Source organism: Artemia sp. Qi Xiang Cuo, chromosome 10 (assembly GCF_049724085.1).
Source record: "Artemia sp. Qi Xiang Cuo chromosome 10, ASM4972408v1, whole genome shotgun sequence".
Classification (NCBI taxonomy): Eukaryota; Metazoa; Arthropoda; class Branchiopoda; order Anostraca; family Artemiidae; genus Artemia; species Artemia sp. Qi Xiang Cuo.
This window is the reverse complement of record NC_142803.1, coordinates 58,868,367-58,893,412: the sequence shown is the minus strand read 5'-3', so window position 1 is coordinate 58,893,412 and position 25,046 is coordinate 58,868,367. Positions and strand designations below refer to the sequence as shown.

The window sequence follows — 25,046 nt, the reverse complement described above, 5'->3', positions numbered from 1 at the left end:
ATTAACGCAAACTTGAGTTTGCGTTAACTAAACGGAGGAAAACTATTCTCCGTCACGTTTCACAGTCTGACCTCGAAAGTCCGTGCGAATTTTGGAAAGCTTTGTCCCTTTTTAAAGATGCTGCTGGAAATGAACTGTTTCCATACTTGCCAAACTTCTTTCTGACTCTCTACAGCTTGCCCCAATCATGTGCTGGAGCAGAGAGACATTTCTCGATTTTTTTCCGTCATAAAAACCAAAAATCGGAATAAGCTAAATATCTCGACTGTTTCGGCCCTTATGAAAACAAAGCTACTTGTCATCAGGTCGCCAACTGGAGTCCATGACAGGCTGATCCCTGGCGATTTGTCTCAGGCTACCAATAAATGGAAACAGGTTGATCACTTCAGTCAGGTTTCGACACTAGCCGATGCTTTAAATTCGGACGTGGACGAGGAAAGCCTTTTAAGTCCGACTTTTTTAATTATGACTACCTGTTTTTCTTTTTACTATAAAGTATTTTTGATTTACCCGAGCTGAAGACTATTGAAAAAATGGTATTTTTTAAACTAATTAGCCTTTTGAATGCTATGTAAGTTTTCCTTATCTTGGTAGCCCAAGTGCAATTTGATCTATACTTTTTAACTTGCATAGTTGCACAAATAACATGGTCGACGATCACGTAGTTTACATTTTGAATTTACCTGGATTGACTTTGTGTTTGATTCCATAGAATAAAAGTGAGAAAAAATCCAGAAAAAAATCAGTTTAAAAAAATCATAAATTAATTGCTTTAAAATCTGCCAGACATCTTTGTAAGCAGCTTATCCCGAATTTAAAGACCGGCCCAAATAGTGTTTTAAAACTGGCAAATTTCTCCTAAAAATGTAAAAATTTAAGGGTTTAGGTTTCAAACCTAAAAACGGAAACTGGGGGACAAATTTCAAAAGCCGTCACTTTCAAACACACCTCAGATTCTTAGCACTTCATCGCCTGAATTGCTTCGTGATGGAGTTGTAGCTGCTTGTCTTCGTTAATTGTTTTTTACTTTTTCAATATATCTGTATTTTATGACGAGAAGAAAATTGATAAATTTAAAGCCGGGCTTCAACAGCATAATTTCCAGAATCCAAGATTCTAGACTATTGTTTGACGTCTTGCATACACCACATCTGGAACATAAACCCTATCAAGCAGTACATCCAGATTATCCAAAAAAAAGGATTTTTGAACTTGCAGGTTTCCGGAATTCTAAATCATACTATGAAAACGAAAGAAAAGAGGAAAATAGAAAAAAAAAGAAGAAAAAAGGAATAAGAAAAAAAAATGTGAAAATCGATACTCGATGTATCGGCGTGGCGTGCACGTGCAAATTTTTTTAGTAAGTAAACAGATACGATCTAGTAAATGGTTCCTCTCCGATTAGTAAATTCTTCGAGCTCACGGTGGCAACCCTGTTCACGAGACAGCACTGAATAGAATAATGAGATTTTCAAAAATTGGGCATCTGCTTAACCCTAAACAAAGAGTTGAATAATTAATTTATTCATTCCTGGTGTTTTCAATTATTGTAAACTATAGAAAGTGACAAACACATATTTTGTGGGATGCGAAATACTTCAGGCTGGTAAACAAACATCTTAATGACTGAAAAGTAGGCCTAGTAGACCTACCATTGGATTTGGTAAATTTTTACCAAGTCATATTATTGAGTTACGAATAAAGTGAACATACCACTCAATGCCTTTTTGGTCAATATCTACCAAATCATATTATTGAGTTAGGACTAAAGTGAATGCACCATTTGATGCCTTTTTTATGCTGATTACAAATATAATAGGCCTAAGCATTTCTATCAGAAATGAATTTCAGTCCCCCCCCTATATATGTCAATTCAGGGTTAGGTTAGGTATAGCCTATATAGGGAGGGGGCTGAAATTCATTTCTAATAGAAATGCTTATTATATTCATAATCAGCATAAAAAAAGGCATTGAATGGTGTATGGCTAATACTCTTTACAAATATAATAATCATTTTTATTGGAAATGAATTTTAGCCCCCACCCCTATATATATACCAATTCAGGGTGTATACTTGCACATTATGGGGGTGGGGGTAAATTTTATTTCTGATGTAAATGAGAGGTAAGTTTAAACTTTCCCCCAACACCCCTAATGTGCAAATATATATTCAGAGTATTTACCTTCTATTAACTGGACTCTTTTTATATCTCAAACTTGAGGTGCATTGAAAAACCTGTTTTTGAACAGGATGATACAAGACACCACTGTAGAGAAATACAATGTATAGCATGATTTTAATTGTGTATACAATATTTAAAGTGTTGTTTCTTGGGATTTTTTTTTGGGGGGAGAGAAGGTACCTAGGTTAGGTAACATATTTAATATATGCTATGCTTTGGCCCCCCCCCACTAATGTGCAAATATATAGCCCAAACTTGTTTCTAAACTATTATATAGTCATCCTATTTTATTTTATATCATTAGCATTAACCAAACTAGCACTATATAAAAGAGTCTGGTTAACAGTACCAGATTCTACCAGCACCATAATTCCACTTTAGCTACTTTTGGCTATCTTGGAAAGGGGTTAGGTTAGGAAAGTGAAACTTTCAGGGATGAGTCTACAGGCTAAAGTATGTCCCAGGAAGGTATTTTGAAGTACCTACCCTCACTCCTTCTCTCTCTAGAGGGTCATAGAATTTGCCAACATGACAGGTCTATGTTCTATTGAAAATTTGGTAAAGTTCTATGAAATCATATTATTGAGTTAGGAATAAAGTGAATACACCATTTGATGCCTTTTTTTGTGCTGATTACAAATATAATAATCATTTCTATCGGAAATGAATTTCAGCCCCCCCCCCTTATATATGCCAATTCAGGGTTAGGTTAGGTATATATATATATAGGGGGGGGGGGCTGAAATTCATTTCCGATAGAAATGATTATTATATTTGCAATCAGCATAAAAAAAGGCATCAAATGGTGTATTCACTTTATTCCTAACTCAATAATATGATTTTATAGAACTTTACCAAAAATTTGACAAAACAATATTTAACCTTAATTTTCAGTTATCAGTTTCTTTTTCTCTGGCTTCTTCTGAAAATGCAATTCCTGTTATTTGAGAAGAATTTTAAGCCATATCAATGTTTTTTTTTCTTCAAAATTTAGGAAATGTATTTACAAATCTTCAAAATCTTATAAATTAGGAATAAGCAAAGTTATAAAGCTAAAAACAATTTTATTGTACTTTGTTTAAGCATAAGATCTATTTTGCTAGGTTTTAATTTTATAACACACAGCTTTCTAAGGGTCATCTAAGGTCAAGAGCCCCTAGAGAAAGAAGGAGTGTAGGTAGGTACTTCAAAACACCTTCCCAGGACATAGTTTAGCCTATAGACCTACTCCTTAAAGTTTAATTTTCCTAACCTAACCCCTATCCAAGATAGCCAAAAGTAGCTAAAGTAGAATTTACCCAAATGAATGTTATATTAACATTCAAAATGCAATTCTGGGTATATATTTGCACATTAGGGGGCTGGGGGTATGGGTATATACTCTGTAAATATATAGGTTCTAAGAAATTCACAAATTTCTTAGAAAAACAAGGAAAGAAGTAAAGATAAAGGTTCTCTCCCTGCAAAATGTATTAACTATGATTATCCTGCTTTTTTTGGAGTAAGAATTGTTTTCTTGACATTCTTCCTTATGTCCAGCTAGGCTCCTAGGCTTATAATACTGGTTGGCTGGTAGTTATGGGTATATATTTGCACATTAGCAGTGGGTGGGGGTAAAACTTATTTCTGGTGCAAATGAATATTAAATTTGGATGCAGGATGCAATTCTGACTGTAGAAGTAAGTTAGTTATCTATCCCCACCCCTCCCCCATTGTGCAAATATATACCCTAAGAGAAAAAATAAAATGTTTCTCTTTATTGATGTATTTAGTTTTTTCTTGTATTTTTCCTTCCCCCACTATAATCTTTTGTAGATGGTGGTTAAATAAATCATTATTATTATTATACCTTGAACTGGTATATTTAGGGGTGGGTGCAAAGTTCATTTCTTACTCAAATGAATGTTAAATTTGGATTCAGGTTGCAAATCTGACTATGGAGGTAAGTTTATTTCTTAGCTACCTGAATAGTCTGTTAATATAAACATTTTCCCAAAATAGAATCAACAGTGGACTATCTTAAGTTGTAGGCACTCAGATCAGCAGGAAATGATATCTGCTTTGCAGCAGGTTCCACCACTGATGGATGGTTAATGCAGAATTTAAAAGCACAATATTCAGATAACCAATTTGTTTAGACCCAAGCATCTATAAAATAAGCAAATGATAATATCACATGAACAAGCAAGGAATAAGCAATTACAATATAAGCATAAGTATGTCTAGTATAATAAATAAATACTACAGTACTAAATAAAGGGCATCCACCACATGGCTAATATGGGAGTAAATGTCATTTGTGATGCAAATTGATGTTATATTTAGATTGAGGATGCAATTCTAGGTATATATTTGCAAATATTGACAAAGACCACACTGCCTTTCCATATCAAACAATCACAACTTAAAAACAATTAGGGAAATTTTTTCCCAGACAGTTCCCTATTGTTTTTAAGTTGTGTTTGTTTGGTATATATTTGCACATTAGAGGGGTGGGGGTATATATCCTGTGAATATATAGGTTCTAGAAAATCCATGAATTTCTTAGAAAAACTGGAAAAACAAGAAAAGAAGTGAAGATAAAGGATCTCCCCCTGCAAAATGTGTCAACTAGAATTTTTCTGCATATTATGGAGTTGGAATTGTTTTCTTAATATGTTTCCTTATGTCCAGCTGGACTCCTAGGCTTATAATACTGGTTAGTCAGTTGGCTATTCAAAGATTTGTATATATATACACTGTCAAATTAGCCATCTGGTGGTATCCCTTAAATAAATACTACATAGCACAGCTGCTATATCTTCTTTCTTTTGGAAAATTTAAAGATCTGTTTTGGTTTTACAAATTAATTCTTTGGGTTTTGATGACTAGTCATCCCAGTGAGTTCTGATATTTGTAGTGGCAGTGGTAGAAGCTGTTGGGATGCCATTTTATTTGTGTTTATTGAATGCAGCATCATCCTCTGTAGTTGTATTATCTGTGTTGTCACTTAGGTTGTCTGTATTTGATTGCTGGGGATTTCCACACATTTTGAGAGATTGATTCTGTTATGTTGGATAATCGAAATGTCTTCAATCTTTACAAGATATGAAATAGGTGAATGGCTTACATCAACAACTCTCCCCTTAGTCCACCTAGTATCAGGAGTCTTTTGAACACTCACTTCTGCACCTATTTGTAATAGGTGCAGAGGTAGGGGCTTTGCTCTACAATCTTAATACAATTTTTGTTGGTCTTGTTCAATTACTTGCTTTTGTTCAAAATCTGTATGGTTGATAATTTTATTTTGTAACAGATTTGAGGTTACAGGGAGTGTTGACTGTAATTGCTGGCTCATTAATAATTCTGCAGGTGCAGCAAACCTGTTAATGGGAGTATTTCTGTATTCCAATGTAAGGGTCTTGTTTTCCTACTTTTGCTTTTGTCATAATCTGTTTGCAAGTCTGTGCACGTTTTTTGACCAGTCCATTGGACTTGAGATAATATGGGCCAGAGGTTTTGTGCTGGATTGCCCACTGCTCTGTAATTTTTTTTTTAATTTGGAGGCACTGAATTGAGGACCATTGTTTGTGGTTAGTACTGAGGGAATTCCATGTCTTGCAAACTGTCCCTTGAGCTTAGTGATTATGGCTGCAGATGTTGTGGAATGTAATCTATCTACCTTGAAATATATGCTATAATAATCTACCTTCAGAATGAATTCATGTCCTCCCCATTGAAACAAGTTAGATCCTACACGTTCCCAAGGTAGTGATGGGATTTCTGAGCAAATCATAGTCTCTTTTTGATTGCAAATCATTGTTTGTGTGCAAACTTTACAGTCCTGTGCCAAAGTTTCTATGTCTTTATTAATTTCAGGCCTAAAAAGGATCATTCTTGCTCTTTGCTTAGTTTTATCTAGACCGAAGTGGGAAAAATGAAGTTTATGCAGGGTTTCTTGTTTGAGTTTTTCAGGGATAATAATTTGTTCATCTTTGAAAATAATTCCTTCATTGGTCAAAAGTTCAATTATAACACTCCAAAATGGTAAGATTGATGTATGGGATTGTTTCCTTTCTACTGGCCATCCTTCAGAGATTGTTGCTTTTAGCTGTTGAAGTGTTGGATCTATTGAGGTTTTATATTTGATTTGTTGTAGTCTTTCTGGTGTTGCTGAGATGGTTTGAATAATTGAGTGTACATATACATCTATATCTTTGTGCAGTTTTTGGTTTGTATCTGGTAGGTATGGCTGGATGTATTTGATCAAGTGTTGGATTCTTGGAGGTGCTTTGTGTAGAGGCTTGGTTAGAATATTTTTGAGGGGTCTGTGATCAGTGATGACATCTATCCTCTGGCAATAGATGTAATGGTGAAAATCCTGGACTCCAAAGACAATTGCAAACAGTTCTTTCTTGAGTTGTGAATAATTTTGTTCTGATTTGTTTAGAGACCTTGAAACATACCCAAATGTATTTCCACCAGATGAGGCTCTTGCCCCTAGTCCATGTTTAGAGGCATTGATTTTCAACTGGATTATATAACTGGTTTTATTGAAGTACACAAGGCTTGATACAATAGTTTGTTTAATTTTGTTCAAGCTTGTTTTATGGTCTTGTTCCCAAATGAATATTTCATCTTTTAGTAGGTCTCTCAAAGGACAATTTTTTTTTTTTGGCTAGATTGGGTATATATCTTGAAAGAAAGTTTAGCATTCCAAGCAGGGTTTGTAATTCTTCTTTGGTTGAGGGTGATGGCATTTCAGTATTAGCTTGTATTTTTTGGGGGTCAGGTTGTATTCCAGTGTTGCTGATTATGTGTCCAAAATAGCACACAGAATTAACTGCAAATTCACATTTGCTTTTGTTAAAATGTATTCCTTTTTGTCTAGCTCTTTCTAATTTTAGTTCTAGTCTCTTACAGTGATCTTCAGGGGTATTGGCATAATTAAGGATGTTGTCTACTAATATTTCTAATCCTTCTAGACCCTCAAAAATTTCTTCCATTTTTTTTCTGGAACTCATCCTGAGAGGATATGAGGCCAAAAGGATATTTTTTCCATCTATATTGTCCATAGATGGTACTAAATGTTGTAAGATGTGAAGATTATTCTGATAAAACCATTGACCACTATCCAGAGGTGGCATCAAGCTTGGAAAAGATGGTAGCCCCTGACTGATCGGCTATCACTTCATCAAAAGTAGGTATAGGGTAGTGAGGTCTTTGTATTGCTTTATTTAAGACAACTGGATCTATACACAGTCTTACATTTCCGTTTTTTTTTCAACCATTACCATTGAATTGACTCATTTTGTTGGTTGATCACCTTCTGTATGATATCATGCTGCTCAAGTCTTTCTAGTTCTTTTCTTAGTTCATATCTCATAGCAATTGGGACTTTTCTTGCTGGGTGTACTGTTGGTATTGCCCCATCTTTAAGGAATACACAGGTACCTTCCATCTGTCCAATAGCATTGAATAACTCTTGGTATTTGTTTAGTAGCTTATCAGCTGTGTTTTATTTATGTTCAGAATCATTTTGATTAGGTTCATTTCTTTCAAAGTCTGCAACACGAGAATAGGTACAAAATTATCTTCTAGCCTATCACATAAAATTTGTGCATTTGGACTTCAGACTTGTATTTACACAATAGGGAGCAGGTACCAATGGTTGGGATTCTTGATCCATTGTAGCTTGTGAGGTTTTGTGTATTTGGTATAATCTGTGCCACTGGATTCATTTTTTGCAAGGCATGGCGGGGTATAACTTCAACTTGCACTCCCGTATCAATTTTAAATTTAAGGCTTATCTGTACATTTATTAATAGTGGAGCAAAAATTTCATCTCTCTTCTTTGGTTATTTCATATAATAAATTTTTTTCATTGCTTGTGGGAGTTTCTGCTGTAATGATTGCATTCATTGTTTTACTACAACAAACTTTAGCAAAGTGAATGAACTTTTGCACTTTGCACATGTTTGACCTTCTGCTGGGCATATGTCGCTTTGTAAAATTTGGCCACAGTTTAAGCAGTTGCTGTTCCTATTCTTTGTTCATAGACTCGGTTTCCTGATGAGTTGGCTTCACTTGTTTTGAAATTTCTTCTGGTTATTGCGTTTATATCTTGTTTAATTTGAATTTGGTTTTCATCAGATTTTTCCACAAATGTTTTCAGTTGGGCTTGGGTCGTTTCATATATCTTACATTTATTTACAGTCTTTTCTAGTGTTAAGGAATCTCCTTCAGCCAAGAGTTTTTCACATATTTTTGAGTTCAAAATTCCACACACTATTTTGTCTCTGATCATTTCTTTGCTTTCTCTTATTCACATGGCTTTGCTAATAGTTTTAGATCTGTAATATAGCTATCTAATGTCTCTCTCTTGCTGATTTATGTTTTTGGAATATATATCTTGCAAACACTTTGTTTGTTTTTTTTGGTGCACAATGGTCTCTTAATTTTCTTAGACATGGCTCTACTTTGTCCTTCTCATTTTCTTGAAATCTAACTCTTCAAATTTTGTCCATTCAACTTCAAGATTTCCCGTCTCCCAGTTGATTGAAGGTGGTGTGACTCTGTCCATTCTGACACCATGCAGAAATTGGAAACAGGATGTCCAATTAACCAATTTATTTAGACCCAAGCACCTACAAAATAAGCAAGTATAAGCAAATAATAATATTGCATGCACAAGCAAGGATTTAGCAATTACAAAATAAGCATAAGCTTTTCTAGTAAGTAAATAAATAAATAGTTCAGTACTAAATAAATACTATATAGTACAACTGCTACAGGTAAGGTGGCACTAGCTCAATATTCTTTCTTTTGATGAATGATGCAGGCTTGCCACTGTTACAAATCTGCCAGAGTTGTTATTCAAGAATTCAACTTCTAAATCTTCCTCACCAGCACTGACAATGTCTTCACTTTTACTTTGCTGAAACAAGAGAAATAATCTGGCAATAAAAAACTTAATTAATTTCCCTTTAATGATGACACTTTTGTTAAAACGTAACAATTGTCTTTGATTTCCATTGAATATTCTGTAATATCTTCTAATGAAAATTCAGAATCATTATCTAGCTGAAGCTCTCTCAGATGAAGAAGATTCCTTGTGAAACAGGGCTTTTCATGCAGTAGCAGCAAATGTAAATCTCTTAGGTGGGGTTCTTTTCTTACCCTTTCTAGAATTACATCCTTTTTTTGTCTGCCCACAAGATCTGCTTCAAGTTGATCTTTTCTCTTGGGTCTCAATCAATATCCTGTTCTTCATCCTTTTCCAAGACCTGATGTTCTTACTAGCCAGCTAAGCACCTGCCTTCTAAAAAGAGTGGAGCTTCTCTGGAAAAACATCATCTGAACATGCAGGATTGGGTCCTGCATAACTGAAAACATCATTCTTAGCTATGCAGCTATCCAATTGCAGTAGTAGACTTTTCTCTTCTTCTGCATCCTGATAATCAGTAACATGAAACAAATTATATGATTAGGAAGTGCATTTCTGTCAAATTGGAATATGTCTGGCATGGCAAAACTGCTCGCAATATTGCTCATAGTAAAAGCTCTTGCAAATAGTGTGCTAACAGGACCAGCAATATCATACATTGTCACACATGTCTAAGCATAAATTTGGCATTTTAAAAGTTTTTGGCAAAATAATATGCCTGTCTTTTGGAGACTAGTAGGGATCAATGGCATTTATAAATTCCCCTGACATGTAGCCTAAATATCAATGCAACATCTGGACAGTATCCAGTTATTTCCCATTTACAGTTTTGTCCTGTAATTTGACATACCTTATAAGAACAAGGTTGATAACTGTCCCTAGATGTTCTGTTCCTGAACATAAAATATCCTAATGTTAAATCATTTTCTATTTTTCATTGGTTTGTTGAGATGATTGGTGAGATATTACACTAATGTAGATTCTAGTAGGCTACATGCATAGAAACATTTAAATTTATTCTTTTCAAATGCTTTTTTCCTTTGCAAGGGAAAATGTGCATTCCATTCAAGTGGAATTTATTCTCTTGAAATGATTTTTCTTTTTCCTTTTCAAGGGAAAATGTGCATTCCATTCCAGTGAAATTTACTTCATGAGGCTTAGATAATGAAGGTAAAAGTGCTGGTAAGTATTTTAATGAACTGTAAAAACAATGACAAAAGCAACTTCTTTGTCTGTTCTACTGTTAAACAAGGTAACTATTATGAATTGTTTTTAGTCAATATGTTTGGCTAGTGTTGCCCCAAAAATGCTCTAACAAATTTGAAATCAGTTAAACCCACTTCCAAAAAATGATATCTTAAAATATTACAAAGAATTTACATAATCTATTGAATGGAATCAACACTGTATGAGTGTCTTGTTAATTGTAATTATGTATGGCTTTTATTTATTTAGACACATCATTGCTCTTAAATTAATGAACCCCAGAAAATTTATTATATCCCAAGAGAGGTTGGGAGACTCCCCCCCTCTATAAAAGAAGCTTTCCGAGAAAACTGCAGCTAAATTTCAAGGGATGTTGTGAAATTATCCCCTGACCATGCCGAAAAAAGACATTAAGTTTAAATTTATAGAAAACAGTTAACAGGCAGGAAAGCAACACAAACGACTTTGATTTTTCATGAATTAATTAAAAAAAAGTTTCCAAAAAATAAGTTTTTCAAAGAAAAGTAAGGGCCATTTTAAACTTAAGCTCAGCAGAAACAAATACCTTTTAAAATTCAAACTCAAAACGACCAGAAATTACTATTAAACAATCATAGTTTTGAACAATCAAGCTTGAAACAAACACAAATCACCACAAACAAGAGTTTGAATATGACCTCCTTCTTTCACTGTAAAAGTCTAAGACCTACTGCGTCATTGGTGCTTTACTGAAAACCAATTTTATGACAAATATTTTCTTTCGTACTTAACATTGAAAATAAACATTAAAATTATAATAAAATCTTGAACTGATGAGCTCTCAGCAATTAATATCATTATACATCAAATATTCAGTTTAATTTATTAGCTCTTTTTAAAGTTGTTAAAGACGAATGTAGTTTCCCTACAAACAAGTGTTTGGATACTGCTTCGTTTCCTAACTGTAAATAAAAACCATAAGCCTCCTGCGTCATCGGTGCTTAACTGAAAACGGATTATATTACAAATATTTATTTTCCAGTTCTTACAGTATTGAAAATAAAAATACAATTACAGTGAAATAAATTCTTGAAATGATGGATCTTCCAACAATTAATATCATTATACATCTAATATTCAATTTGATGTTGTTTATACTTTCCAAGACTGTTCAAGACGCATATAGTTTTCAGTTAAGTGCCAATGATGCAGTAGGTCTTAGACTTTTACCTTGAGAGAAGGAGGTCATACCCAAACTCTTGTTTGTGGGGATTTTTGTTTGTTTCAAGCTTGATTTGTATATTCAATTTAAGTTTCAATCGTTTTAAGATTTATTTATTAATTTACATTAATATCTATTGTATGTTTGTTTGCATTGATTGTTTATTTAATTCCTGTTCGTTTTTAATTTCATTTATACTTCAATAGGAAAATATTCTTTTCGTCTTAAGCTTGATATTTATATTCAGTCTAACCATTACTCGCTTTAAGATCTATTTATTCATTTATATTATTACTTGTTGTATGTTTTAGCTATGATTGTTTATTTAATTTCTGTTCGTTTTGGGTTTCATTTATTCTTTAATAGTAATTTCTCGTCGTTTTGAGTTTGAATTTTAAAAGATATTTGTATCTGCTGTGCTTAAGTTTAAAATGGCCTTTACTTTTATTTGAAAAATGTATTTTTCGGAAACTGTTTTTTTAATTAATTTTTGTTCGTTTTAGATTGCAAAAAAAATCAATTTCTTAAAAATTTCTTATTTCAAAATCAAAGTTAAAAAAAAAAATCAAATATTCATCAAAGTATCAAAACTGATACCAAAGCAAAAGTATCAAAGTAAAAAAATGGGTTTGTGTCCACCTTGAATTTCTTATTATTCGATCTTTGAACTCTTTTTTACAAAATAACTATCTCAAAATTCTTATCAGCTGGGTTTGGGGAAGAAGGGCATGGGAGGACTAGTTTAAGGTTCGGTCTCTTTTGACTCTTTAAAAGTGAATTGGAACTTTCTATTTTCAATCAAATGAGCCCTCTCTGAAGTTAATACGTGTATCACTTCTATAAGAACCATATATATCCCCAGAGTATAACTTACAACGCCTATCCCTGGGCCCTAAGGGGTTTTATCGACCCTGGAGTTTTAATATCTGATGGTTGAAATATTTTTAAATAAATAATCACCTGAAATTTTTATCGGATGGGTTTATCCATCATATACACCCAAAGGCGTGGAGGGCGGGAGGGGCTAGTTGCCCTCTGATCTTTTTTCACTCTGAGAAAATGAACTACAACTTTTAATTTATATTCAAATGAACCCTCTCTGAAGTTTATACAAGCATACCTTCCATAAGAACCATATATGCCCCCAGAGCAATAATTACAACGCCTGCCCTGGCTCTGAGGGGGGATTTCGACTAGAACTCTCGATTTCCAATCGAATGAGCCCCCTTTGAAGTTTATACGACTCCTTCTATATGAAGTGCCTCTGGGAAAATAATAAATGGAGTGTGGGGTGAGGCTAGCTGCCCTCCTATCACTTTTTGCTCTGAAAAAGTGAATTACAACTTTCAATTTCCAATCAGATGAGCCCTCTAGGAAATTTTTACGAGCATCCCTTCCATAACAACCATATATGCCCCCAGGGCATAACTTACAACGCCTACCCGCAAGCCCTGGGGGGCTGTGTTGACACCGGATTTTTTTGTTGTCAGAACTTTGATGTATTTTTAACAAATATCTATCTCAAAATTTTTATCTGATGTATTTAGGGTGTGGAGAAAGGGGGGAGGCTAGTCGCCCTGCGATCTCTTTTGACTCTTAAAAAGTGAACAAGAACTTTCAATTTCAAATCAAATGAGCCCTCTCCGAAGTTTATACGAGCAGCTCTTCCATAAGACCTATATATGCCCCTAGATCATTACTCATAACGCCTGTCTCCGGGCCCTGGTGGGTTCCTTCGACACAGGAATTTTTCTTATCTGACCTTTGAACTATTTTAATGGAATGGCTATTTTAAAAATTTTATCGGATGGGCTTGGAGGAAAAAGGGTGTGGGGGGGCTAGTTGCCCTTGGAAATATTTCGACTCTTAAAAATTGAACTAGAATTTTCCATTTCAAATCGAATGAACCCTCTCCGAAGTTAATACGAGCATCCCCTTCATAAGAACCATATGCACCCCACAACACTTACAACGCCTATCCTCAGGGCTCTAGGGGACGATTTTGTTATCTAATTTTTGAACAATTTCAAAAACACTGGCTATCTCAAAATATGTAGCGGACGTGTTGGGGGAAAACGAGCGTGGGGGGGGGGCTAGTTTAACTCTTTGGACTCTTAAAAAGTGAACTAGAACTTTCAATTTCCAATTAAACGAGCCCTCTATGAAGTTTATGCGAACATCCCTTTCATAAGAACCATACATGCCTTTAGGACGTAACCTAGAACGCCTTCCCCCGGGCCCTGGGGGATTGTATTGACACCGGAGTTTTTTCTTATCCGACCTTTGAACTATTTTTTTTTAACAAGATGTCTATCTCAAAATTTTCATCAGATAGGTTTTGAAAAAGAAGGCGTGGGGGGATAGCTTCCCTCGGATCTCTTTTGACTATCAAAAAGTGAGCTCGAACTTTCAATATCAAATCAAATGAGCCTTCTCTGAAGTTTTTACGAGCATCCCTTCCATCCCTTCTATGCTGAGCTTAAGTTTAAAATGGCCTTTACTTTTCTTTCAAAAACTTGTTTTTTGGAAAGGTTTTTTTTTAATTAATTTTTATTCGGTTATGATCGCAAAAAGTTTAAAGTTTCTAAAAATTCCATATTTCAAAATCAAACTTAAAAAAAATATATCAAATATTCATCAAAGTATCAAACTGATATCAAAGTAACATTATCAAAGTGAAAAAATGGGTTTGTGTGAACCTTGGAGTTTTTATTATCTAATGTTTGAACTATTTAAAAAAAAATTGCTATCTCAAAATTCTTATCGGGTTGGTTTGGGGAAGAAGGGCGTGGGAGGACTAGATTAAGCTTCGGTCTCTTTTGACTCTTTAAAAGTGAACTAGAACTTTCTATTTTCAATCAAATGAGCACTCTCTGAAGTTTATACAAGTATCACCTCTATAAGAGCCATATATATGTCCCCAGAGTTTAACTTACAACGCCTATCCCTGGGCCCTGGGGGTTTTTGTCGACCCTGGAGTTTTAATATCTGATGGTTGAACTATCTTTAACAAAATGGTCACCTAGAATGTTTATCGGATGGATTTATCCTTCCGATACACCCAAAGGCGTGGAGGACGAGAGGGGCTAGTTGCACTCTGATCTTTTTTCACTCTGAGAAAATGAACTACAACTTTTAATTTTCATTCAAATGAACCCTCTCTGATGTTTATACGAGCATACCTTCCATAAGAACCATGTATGCCCCCAGATCAATACTTACAACGCCTGCCCCGGCCCTGAGGGGGGGGGTTGGACACAAGAGTTTTTCTTATCTGATCTTTGAACTATTTTTAACGAAATGACCATACGCAAAGGAGTTTTTGTTATATGATCTTTGAACTATTTTTAACAAAATGGCTAACTCTAATTTTTTATCAGATGTATTTGGGGAAAAAGGGCGTGGGGAGGGGGTCAGTTGCCCTCTGATCACTTTTGGCTTTTAAAAAGGGCACTAGAACTCTCGATTTCCAATCGAATGAGCCCCCTTTGAAGTTTATACGACGATCCCTTCTATATGAAGTGCCCCTGGGAAAAAAAATAAATGGAGTTTTGGGGGAGGCTAGCTTCCCTCCAATCACTTTTGACTCTTAAAAAAAGAATTACAACTATCATGTTCCAATCAAATGGGTCCTTTAGGAATTTTATACGAGCATCCCTTCTATAACAACCATATATGCCCCCAGGGAATAACTTACAACGCCTACCCCTACTCCGATCTCTTTTGACTCTTAAAAAGTGAACAAGTACTTTCAAGTACAAATCAAATAAGCCCTCTCCAAATTTTACGTGAACACCTCTTCCATAAAAACTATACATGCCCCTAGAGCATTGTTCATAACGCCTGTCTCCGGGCGCTGGCGGGTTCCGTCGACACAGGAATTTTTCTAATCTGACCTTTGAACTATTTTTAATGAAATGGTTATTATAAAATTTTTATCGGATGGGCTTGGGGAAAAAGGGTGTGGGGTGGGGGGGGGGGCTAGTTGCCCGCGGATACCTTTTCACTCTTAAAAATTGAACTAGAACTTTCAATTTCCAATCAAATGAGCCCCCGCTGAAGTTTATGCGAGCATGCCTTTCATAAGAACCATATACGCCCCAGGACAACACTTACAATGTCCATCCCCAGGGCTCTGTGGGGCGTTTTTGTTATCTAATTTTTGAACAATTTCAGAAACACTGGCTATCTCAATATTTGTAGCGGACGGGTTTGGGGAAAAAAGAGCGTGGGGTGCTAGTTTAACTCTCTTGACTCTTAAAAAATGAACTAGAACTTTCAATTTTCAATCAAATGAACCCTCTATGAAGTTTATATGAGCACCCCTTTCATAAGAACCATACATGCCCTTAGGGCATAACTTAGAACGCCTTCCCCTGTTCCATGGGGGGTTGTACTGACACCGGAGTTTTTCTAATGCGACCTTTGAACTATTTTTTTTAACAAGCTGTCTATCTCAAAATTTTTATCAGATGTGTTTTGAAAAAGAAGGCGTGGGGGGGGGCTAGCTTCCCTTGGATCTCTTTTGACTATTAAAAAGTGAGCTCGAATTTTCAATGTCCAATCAAATGAGCCCTCTGAATTTTATACGAGCATTCCTTCAATAAGATCCATATATGCCCCCAGGGCATAACTTACAACGCCTGCCCCCGGGCCCTGGAAGGTTGTGTCAACACCGGAATATTTGTTATGTGATCTTTGAACTTTTTTTTTTTGTCTACGTTTGATAAAATGGCTGTCTCAATATTTTGATTGGGTGTGTTTGGGGAAAAGGTGGACGTGAGAGGGGGGTTAGTTGCCCTCAAATCACTTTCGACTATAAAAAGGGCTCTAGGCCTTTGAATTTCCAATCGAATGATTCTTTTTTTAAGCTTCTACGACACCGCCTTCTATAAAAACCTTATATGCCCTGAGGGTATAAATTAAAACCCTTGCCTTGAGGGTTTGGGGTCCTCCTCAAAAACATATTTTCTAGCTGGAAATCAACTACGCTGAACAAAATGACTATCTAAAAATTTTGATTGGTTGTGTTTGGGGAAATGATGGGCGTGGGGGGGGGTATTTGCCATCCAATGACTTTCGACTATTAAAAAGGGCACCAGCCCTATGAATTTCTAATTGAATGAGCCTTTTTTAAAGTTTCTACGACAACGCCTTCTATAGAAACCTAATATGCCCCCAGGGCATAACTTAAAACTCTTGCCCTGTGGGTTGTGGGGGATTTTCCTCCTCAAAAGTATATTTTCTCTCTGGAAATCAACTACGCTGAACAAAATGGATATCTCGAAATTTTGATTGGAGGTGTTTGGGGGAATGATCGGCGCGGGGGGGGGGGGCTATTTGCCCTCCAATCACTTTCGACTATTCAAAAGGGCACTATCCCTGTAAATTTCCGATCGAATGAGCCGTTTTTGAAGTTTCTATGACTACGCCTTCTATAAAAACCTTATATGCCCCCAGTGCATAACTTAAAACCCTTGCTCTGAGGGTTGTGGGGGAGTGTCCTCCTCAAAAACATATTTTCTATCTAGAAATGAACTACACTGAACAAAATGGCTATATCAAAATTTTGATTGGATGTGTTTGGGGAAATGTTGGGGGGGGGGCGAGTTGCCCTCCAACCACTTTCGACTATTAACAAGGGCACTAGCCCTTTGAATTTCCAATCGAATGAGCCTGTTTTGAAGTTTCTACAACAACGCCTTCTATAAAAACCTTATATGCCCCCAGGGCATAACTTATAACCCTTGCCCTGAGGGTTGTGGGGGAGTATCCTCCTCAAAAATATATTTTCTATCTGTAAATCAACTATGCTGAACAATGATGGGCGGAATGATGGGCGTACGGGGGGGGCTAGTTGCCCTCTAATCATTTTCGACTATTAAAAAGGGCACTAGAACTGTCGATTTCCAATCGAATGAGCCCCTTTTGAAGTTTCTACGACGACCCCTTCCTTATGAAGTGCCTCTGGAAAAAAAATAATAATAAAGCATTGGAGCCGTATGGCCTTTACTATAGGCAACGCTAGTGTTACCTCTGACTGCTACTTTCCTGCCAGTTGGTTTATAAAAAAAAACAAGTATCCTAATTGCTTTGTTTGATAGAAATAGATGTAGTTGCTATGCTACTGTTTTTCACCACTAATTTACCTTTTGATGATTTTTCTAAAATGAAAGAAGATTCCATTTGGTGGTCACCATGAGCAGAAGTTTTATCTAAAAATAGACTTGAAAAAACTTGCTTGTAGTAAAAAAAAATATATACAAATAAGTAATATGAATATGAATAACCAATGTATATGATATTCATTGGTTTGAGATGGAATTTGACTCAATGGACCACCAGAGTCTTTGGAAGGTTTTAATACACTACAAAATCCCCAAAAAGATAGTTTTGCATGTTACTGCTCTTTATAAAGACAATGAATGCTGTATAAAGACACCAAATGACCACCTCTGTTTCTTCCACATCCTGTCAGGAGTTAAGCTAGGCTGTGTCTTGTTGTGTATACTCTTTGCAATTGTAATTGATTATATAATGCAAAGCGCCAGCACAAATCATCAGCTGTTAATTGGCAGTTTAGGTAACAGTGATGAGCTTGAGTCAAATACTACAAAATATCAGCCTTAGTTGAAATCACACCCTTACAAAGATCACATAAATCAAAATTTAAATTTTAAGTTTTGAAGATCTAGGGTTTGTTGTCTTTTATGCTATTTTCTCTCAACTAGCTATTTTTCTAGGTTTTGTTGTATGTATACTTCTTGAAGATAATGTTTGTATTTATTGATTATTCAGTCTGAAGATTTCTAACTACTTGAAGGAATAATACAGTCAAGAAAGCTGTCTGTGAATTTTGAATAACTTTATAAACATGGACAAAAGCAACCTCCTTGTCTGTGCTACTGTTAAGCAAGGTAATCATTATTATGTATTGTTGAGCCTATATTCCACTTATTTTGGCTATTCATAATCTGTTGAATAGAATCAATGCTATATGAATGTCTTGTTAATTGTAATTTTGTATGGCCTATATATAATTTGATGGATCATTGCTTGTATATTACAAAATCACAGAAAACTAAAAACTTTTGAGAGAGGTTATGGGATTTTCTCCTCATAAACAAAGCTTAAAAAAAAAAAAAAAAAAAAAAAAAAAAAAAAAAAAAAAAACAACTTAGGATGCGCCTCTGTAGCTCAAAGGATGTTGAGAATTTACCCCTGGCCAATTTGAAAAAAAATATTAAGTTTAGAGTTATGGAAAGCAATAAACAACCAGGAGAGCAACACAACATACTTTTTCCTCTTATTTTCTTTTGTACAATTTTAGTGCCATTGTTGTTAAAACGGATCATTCAGAAAAAAACTAGCATTATTTTCAGAAATTAAGAAATTTGACTTAATCCTGAGAAGTTTTATGGCAGGATGTATTTTTTCTCCCTGGGAGTGATAATAGTTTCAGTAAAATATAAGAATAGGGTTGACTTGCACCAAAATTGGCGCAAAAAGTGTAGATTTCTGCAATTTTTATTATTGTTATTATTATTCATTTATTGTTCGTCAAAAAAGGTACAAAAGGTACAGTACACGGAGTAATCACTAAAGAAAAAAAAAGAAAAAAAGAAGAAAAAGAAGGACACAAACACACATTGAAAATTCAAATACATGACAAAAAAAACTCTTCATTACATTAATACGAACAATGATGCTAACGAAAGGATGATAAAAGTTCCTTTTAAAACGGGAGAGAGATTTATTAATACTAATATTATTATACAATCTTAAGTTTTCCTCAAAACACAGTTGAACAACTTGTCACAACAAAGGCAGTGGTGTATTTTGAGGGGATCCATCCCCCCCCCTCGAAATTCACAAATAAAAACTCAAGAGTTTAATATCTTGCTCTCGACAATCCCTTTGAAATTTTTGTTGCATACTCGGATGGAAGTGCATCGAAGCAATAAGATTTCTCTCCTATAAATATCTTTTATATATGTCTTGGCATAGGTCCTACATTTAAACATCTCTCTTAAGTCCTTAGCATAGAATCGTTACTCAATGGTCATCCCATCCCTCTGTCCACAAATCACTCTAGTACTCCAACTTTTCAGAGACTCGAACAGAGGGATGGGATGACCATTGAGTAACGATTCTATGCTAAGGACTTAAGAGAGATGTTTAAATGTAGGACCTATGCCAAGACATATATAAAAGATATTTATAGGAGAGAAATCTTATTGCTTCGATGCACTTCCATCCGAGTATGCAACAAAAATTTCAAAGGAATTGTCGAGAGCAAGATATTAAACTCTTGAGTTTTTATTTGTGAATTTCGAGGGGAGGGATGGATCCCCTCAAAATACATCACTGCCTTTGTTGTGACAAGTTGTTCAACTGTGTTTTGAGGAAAACTTAAGATTGTTGCTTAAAATTCTTGGAAAACCTTTTTAATTTCTGGAAAGATCTTTTTCATACTGTTTTACTTCTCCTTAATTCATCAAGTAACAATCATATTTGGTTTGTTATCTTTCATCTATTTTTAGAACTTGAAGAGACCTTGCCAAATGCTAGCGAAGACCTGTTTAGAAGTATAAATTTGATTTCATCGCCTCAACATGAAGGTAATCTTTTTTCTCCAGACTTCTATACCCAGCTAGAACGTGATTGATGTCTACTTAAATTGGGTTTAAACATTTGCAATTAAGGATAGTGATATATCTTGTAGAATCTGTTTCGTTCGACAATAATATGTTGTGTCTCATTCTACATTCAAATGATAATAGGAAGTGGAAGAGAGAAGTTCAACTAGCTTTTGAACCATGTGCAACTTCAAGTAAGGCTCGATACAAGGAGAAAACTCTAAAACCCTTTTAAAACCCTAACCCTATTTTTTTTCGTTTTGCCTTCTCTTCGTTTTTGATCCTTTGGAATTCGTTGTGTTGGTTCTTCATCGTCCTGTGCAGGTTTTTTGTAGAATGATGGAACAACTACTGAAGTTTCATTGATCTAAAACACAAAATTATATTTCCATTCATAGATAAAGAAAAACTTGGAAGCTATGAACAAACACAACAGACTATAAGTAACACTTTCACAAAACCAATTCTTAGGTGGGGTGGGGGGATTCTTCCTGCAGAGAAGCTTAAAACGGGGCCTTTTTAGATCCCAATATTTCCGGGGGCTATTTTTTCTCTCCTTCTTGCTTTTAAACTATCATTCTGTTAAGTCCATTTTATTCTATTACGTGGTCTAAAACGATGCAGGTAGTGAAAGCACCATTAGATAGGTTAATAAGTAAAAAGTTATGAAAATATTCAGGAGAACTCTCCAAAGCCCAATGCCTAACAGGCAAATTTTACTGGACGATCTCTTTAATCAGTATTAGACATGTGGACGATTCTCTGTATTCATCCCACCATGTGGGCTGGTGTAATAGATTAAAATTTGTGGAGTCTTCTTGGAAAGAAGACTCCATATCCCCATTAATCAAATTTTCTCCATTATCTTCCTCTCCTTGTGCAAAATGATATATTTTCTCTTTGTAATTTAGAATAAAAAACCTTCGCCACAAGTTAAAAATCTATAATACAAACAGTTTTGAAAAATAAATCCTACAAATAATTCTGTACTGGTGCATTATGCGGGCATCGCTATATACTGTATCAAAGAAACCGGTCGCAAAACCCGTCAAACTGCTATTTTATTAGCAGACAACGAGTGAGTTGCTAGATAAATTGATGGCAAAGCGCGGTTTCTTTTTATTTAAACGATTTTTTTGGGGGGTTTAGGAGGGAGAAAGGTACCAAGGCTAGGTTATGTATTTGATATATGCTATGCTTTACCCCCCACCCCTAATATGCAAATATATAGCTCAAATTTGTTTCTTAATTATTATATATTCATCCTATTTTATTTTATTAGCATTAACCAAGCTTGACTTCTTCGCGGTGTCCACATAATTCACCAGTACCAATATTTCTTATAATTTGAAATATCTTTTGCTGAAGATTTTTTTGTTAGAACACTGGACTAAATAAATCCAGAAAAACGTTACCACGTTAACGAAACCTAGTGATACAGTCCACTAGAGGCAGCATCGCTACTTATAAAATACTAATCAAAACTACTTGCTTTACAAGCAAGTTCTGAGATAACACTGGTTGGGCATGACAATAAAAGGGAACGTTAGACAACGAAAAAACAAAGGAAAAATTGCCACCAGTAAAGCTATCACTGGTTGTGGACTTCTCATTTTTCTCATTCTTAAGACAAAGAATGATAAATCAAATAAGACATGGACCCAATTAAGATGAAAAAACTCAGTTTTATTAATTGGTTTGGTTTAATATTTAATATTGTATTGATTAGCTGATTAGATATTGAACTGAAAGTCATTTTTAAAAACGAACAACGCATTCATTTTCATTGACCATATTTTATGCTCTACCTCTGGTTCTTCATTGGATGTATACAGTCATAAAAAGGCTGTTTGGTTCTTTAAACAAAAAAGTTTGCTAATTACTGCTGCAAAACAAAACTATTTGTAATTGAGTACCAACTTCTAAGGCAAAATTTCTAGCTATTATCGCCTGAAAAAAAAAATTATGGATTTGTTCTCCCATATTTTGTTAAGTTTTTGAAAAACCTTATGCATGTAAATTCGTAAAAGCTGTCATTCTAATAACAAATTGACTTTAATACCCCTAAAATATCAAATTCTATTTGATTGATTTTTCACCAAGGGAAATGTCACGAAAACTGATCTTATTGTTACGTTGTAAGCAAAATAAGAGAAAAATCTATATTGGTTTTCTAATATAAAATAACTTTGAAGAAACATAGCTGTTACTAATTTGATTTAAATTATTTAAATTTATTTCAGTTGTACCTGTAGCATCGTTGCACGACAATGATCCCTCTAAACAAACATATTCAACCCCTAGTATGCCTTCTCTTACGAGTATATATCTGAAGCAAGAAGTAGACTGGGATTGTGACCGTGAACTGCCAAGTGAGTCTCATATATTTGCTGAACCGAATGTCATTGAACAGGAAAGCACAAGTTTTCTGTTGAATATATATCCAAGAGAAGATTTGTATAAGTGCACAGTGTGTTGTAAAACTTTCGAAAAAAGGGATGATTTGTATACGCATATGAGGAGTCATAATAGGAAGAAAGCATTTGAGTGTGACATATGTAAAAAAGAATTTGCTCAAACTTTTCACTTATTTGAACACCAGAGAACTCACACTGGAGAAAAACCTTTCAAGTGTGATGTGTGTGAAAAATGTTTTGCTTCTAGTTCCGGTTTTTCTAGACACAAAAGAACTCATACAGGGGAAAAACCCTTTGAGTGTGATATTTGTAAGAAAATGTTTGCCACTAGCGCCAGTTTATCCTGTCATCAAGGAACTCATGCTGGTGTAAAACCTTTCGAATGTGACATATGTAATAAAACATTCCGTCAAAAAGCCCACCTATATGATCATCAAAGAGTTCATACTGGAGAAAAACCTTTCGAGTGTGATATATGCAGGAAGCGTTTTAAGTTTAGATCTGGGTTATCTACTCACCAAATAACCCATACTGGGGAAAAACCTTTTGAGTGTAAAATATGTAAAAAAAGATTTAATCTAAGTTTTAATTTATCTGAACACTTAAAAACGCATTCAGATGAAAAGTCCTTTGAATGTGATCTATGTAAGAAAAGATTCCATCGTATTTACAATTTATCTGAACACCAAAGAACTCATAGTAAAGAGAAGCCTTTCAAGTGTGTTATGTGCGAAAAAAGTTTTACTTTTAGTTCTGCTTTATCTAGACACCAAAAAACTCATACAGACCAAACGCCGTTTACTTTTGTAAGCGTGTAAGAGTCTAATGTGTGCAGGAAAAAGCTCAGCACTGAGGTATCGGAAAATTCTGACGTTTTCGTATGAAGAACATTCTACACTTTGCCCCTATGTCGTTTTTATTTTTTTCATACTTTATCAGTTTTTTATACCATTCTACTCTTTTTGCTCCTATTTCGTCTTTATTTTTTTGATACTATATCAATTTTTGATACCATTCTACTCTTTTTGCTCCTATGTCGTCTTTTTTTTATACTATATCGATATATAGATATTCTGAGGAGTATAACAAATAAACTTTCAAATGGGGATAAATCCATTTATTTAAACAGTGAAAAAATAGGTACAAAAGTCCAGATATTTCGATGACATATACAGCGACCGTTTTCAGTAGAAATACTAAAATAATGAAATTGAAACTAGCACATTTATTTACAAAAAAATAAATAACTTTTCGTGTCATTCACAAAATAATGAGCTTCCGGATTATTCACTAGATTATATTAAGAAAGAATTCATTGACAAAGTTCATTCAAAGGTCTTGATATAAAACTTTATTCTTTAATCTTGCCCAAATGTAAAACAAATTTCCAATGAAACAAAAGAAACACCTAATTCAAAGGTGTTACGTCGAAAATATGTCGAATAAATGGGGAAAAACTCATTAAACATCTATAAACTCAACATTTGATTTGCAATTAGAAGACACGGAGGGCTTTGCCACTTTCATTGGAAGTTTGTTTTACAATTAGGCAAGATTAAAGAAGAAAATTTTACATCAACAACTTTGAATGAACTTTGTCAATGAATTCTCTCTTAAAATAATCTAGTGAATAATCCGGAAGTTAAGGAGGTCTAAGGAGGATATGCTAGTTTTAATTTTATTATTTTAGTATTTCCACTGAAGACGGTCGCTGTATATGTGATCAAAATATCTGGAATTTTGTACCTGTTTTTTCACTGTCTAAATACATGGATTTATCCCCATTTAAAAGTTTATTTATTCGTCTTAGAACGTCTGTGGTCTAAGAAAACAACACCAAATTTAAAGGTGATACGCCGAAAATCTCAGGAGTATAGATATTCTAAGAAGGGGATAGATATTCTGAGGTTTATAGGAGTATAGATATTCTAAGGAGGATAGTTATTCAGAGGAGTATAGTAGTATAGATATTCTATGGAGGATAGATGTTCTGAGGAGGATAGATATTCTGTGGAGCATAGGAGTAGGCCTATAGATATTTTAGGGAGGATAGATATTCTAAAGAGTATAGGAGTGTAGATATTCTAAGGAGGATAGATATTATGAGGAGTATAGATATTCTAAGGAGGATAGATATTCTGAGGAGGGTAGATATTCTGAGGTATATAGATATTTTAAGGAGGGTAGATATTCTAAAAACAATTCTTTATTGTTTTCAGAAATAAAGTTGTATGACAGAGTCAATTTTTGTGTAAAGAGCGAGGTGCTGAGGTGGGGACAGCCCCTTTCATATACGGAAAAGTTTTTGTTCGTTTTAAGTTTTAATGTCGCTCCTTACTTTCAGCTAAAAAAACTTCTTTTCTTATATAATTTCTGAACGTTTTTGAATTAATGCAGCTTTGATTTTGGCTCACCGTACATGAATAACTAAAACAAAATTTGCACTTTTTTTTGCTAAATGGCTTTCTCGGAATT

The 25,046-nt window shown here is 34.7% G+C and overlaps 1 protein-coding gene across 4 annotated transcripts; it reads left to right on the top strand.

The window, feature by feature from the left end:
- Positions 1-1,443: 1,443 nt before the first annotated feature.
- LOC148947957 (uncharacterized) lies at positions 1,444-23,579 on the top strand. 4 transcript variants are annotated; one of them, XM_089095608.1, is made up of 4 exons: positions 1,444-1,507; positions 18,259-18,432; positions 20,059-20,136; positions 22,398-23,579. In XM_089095608.1, the coding sequence occupies exons 2-4, from the start codon at positions 18,390-18,392 to the stop codon at positions 23,387-23,389; spliced, it is 1,113 nt and encodes a 370-aa protein (XP_088951734.1). In that variant the 5' UTR covers positions 1,444-1,507; positions 18,259-18,389; the 3' UTR covers positions 23,390-23,579. The 4 variants fall into 4 exon arrangements, with proteins under 4 accessions (XP_088951734.1, XP_088951732.1, XP_088951735.1 ...); XM_089095606.1 differs by having other exon boundaries at positions 1,473-1,606; XM_089095607.1 differs by lacking the exon at positions 1,444-1,507 and adding an exon at positions 7,186-7,362.
- The last annotated feature ends 1,467 nt before the right edge of the window (positions 23,580-25,046 follow it).

Bases quoted from the DNA above. Each gene is read 5' to 3' on its own strand.
- LOC148947957 (XM_089095608.1), top strand. From the start codon at position 18,390: ATGGACAAAAGCAACCTCCTTGTCTGTGCTACTGTTAAGCAAG. The intron at 18,433-20,058 runs GTAATCATTATT...ATCTATTTTTAG, and splicing joins CTGTGCTACTGTTAAGCAAG to AACTTGAAGAGACCTTGCCA. The intron at 20,137-22,397 runs GTAATCTTTTTT...AATTTATTTCAG, and splicing joins TTCATCGCCTCAACATGAAG to TTGTACCTGTAGCATCGTTG.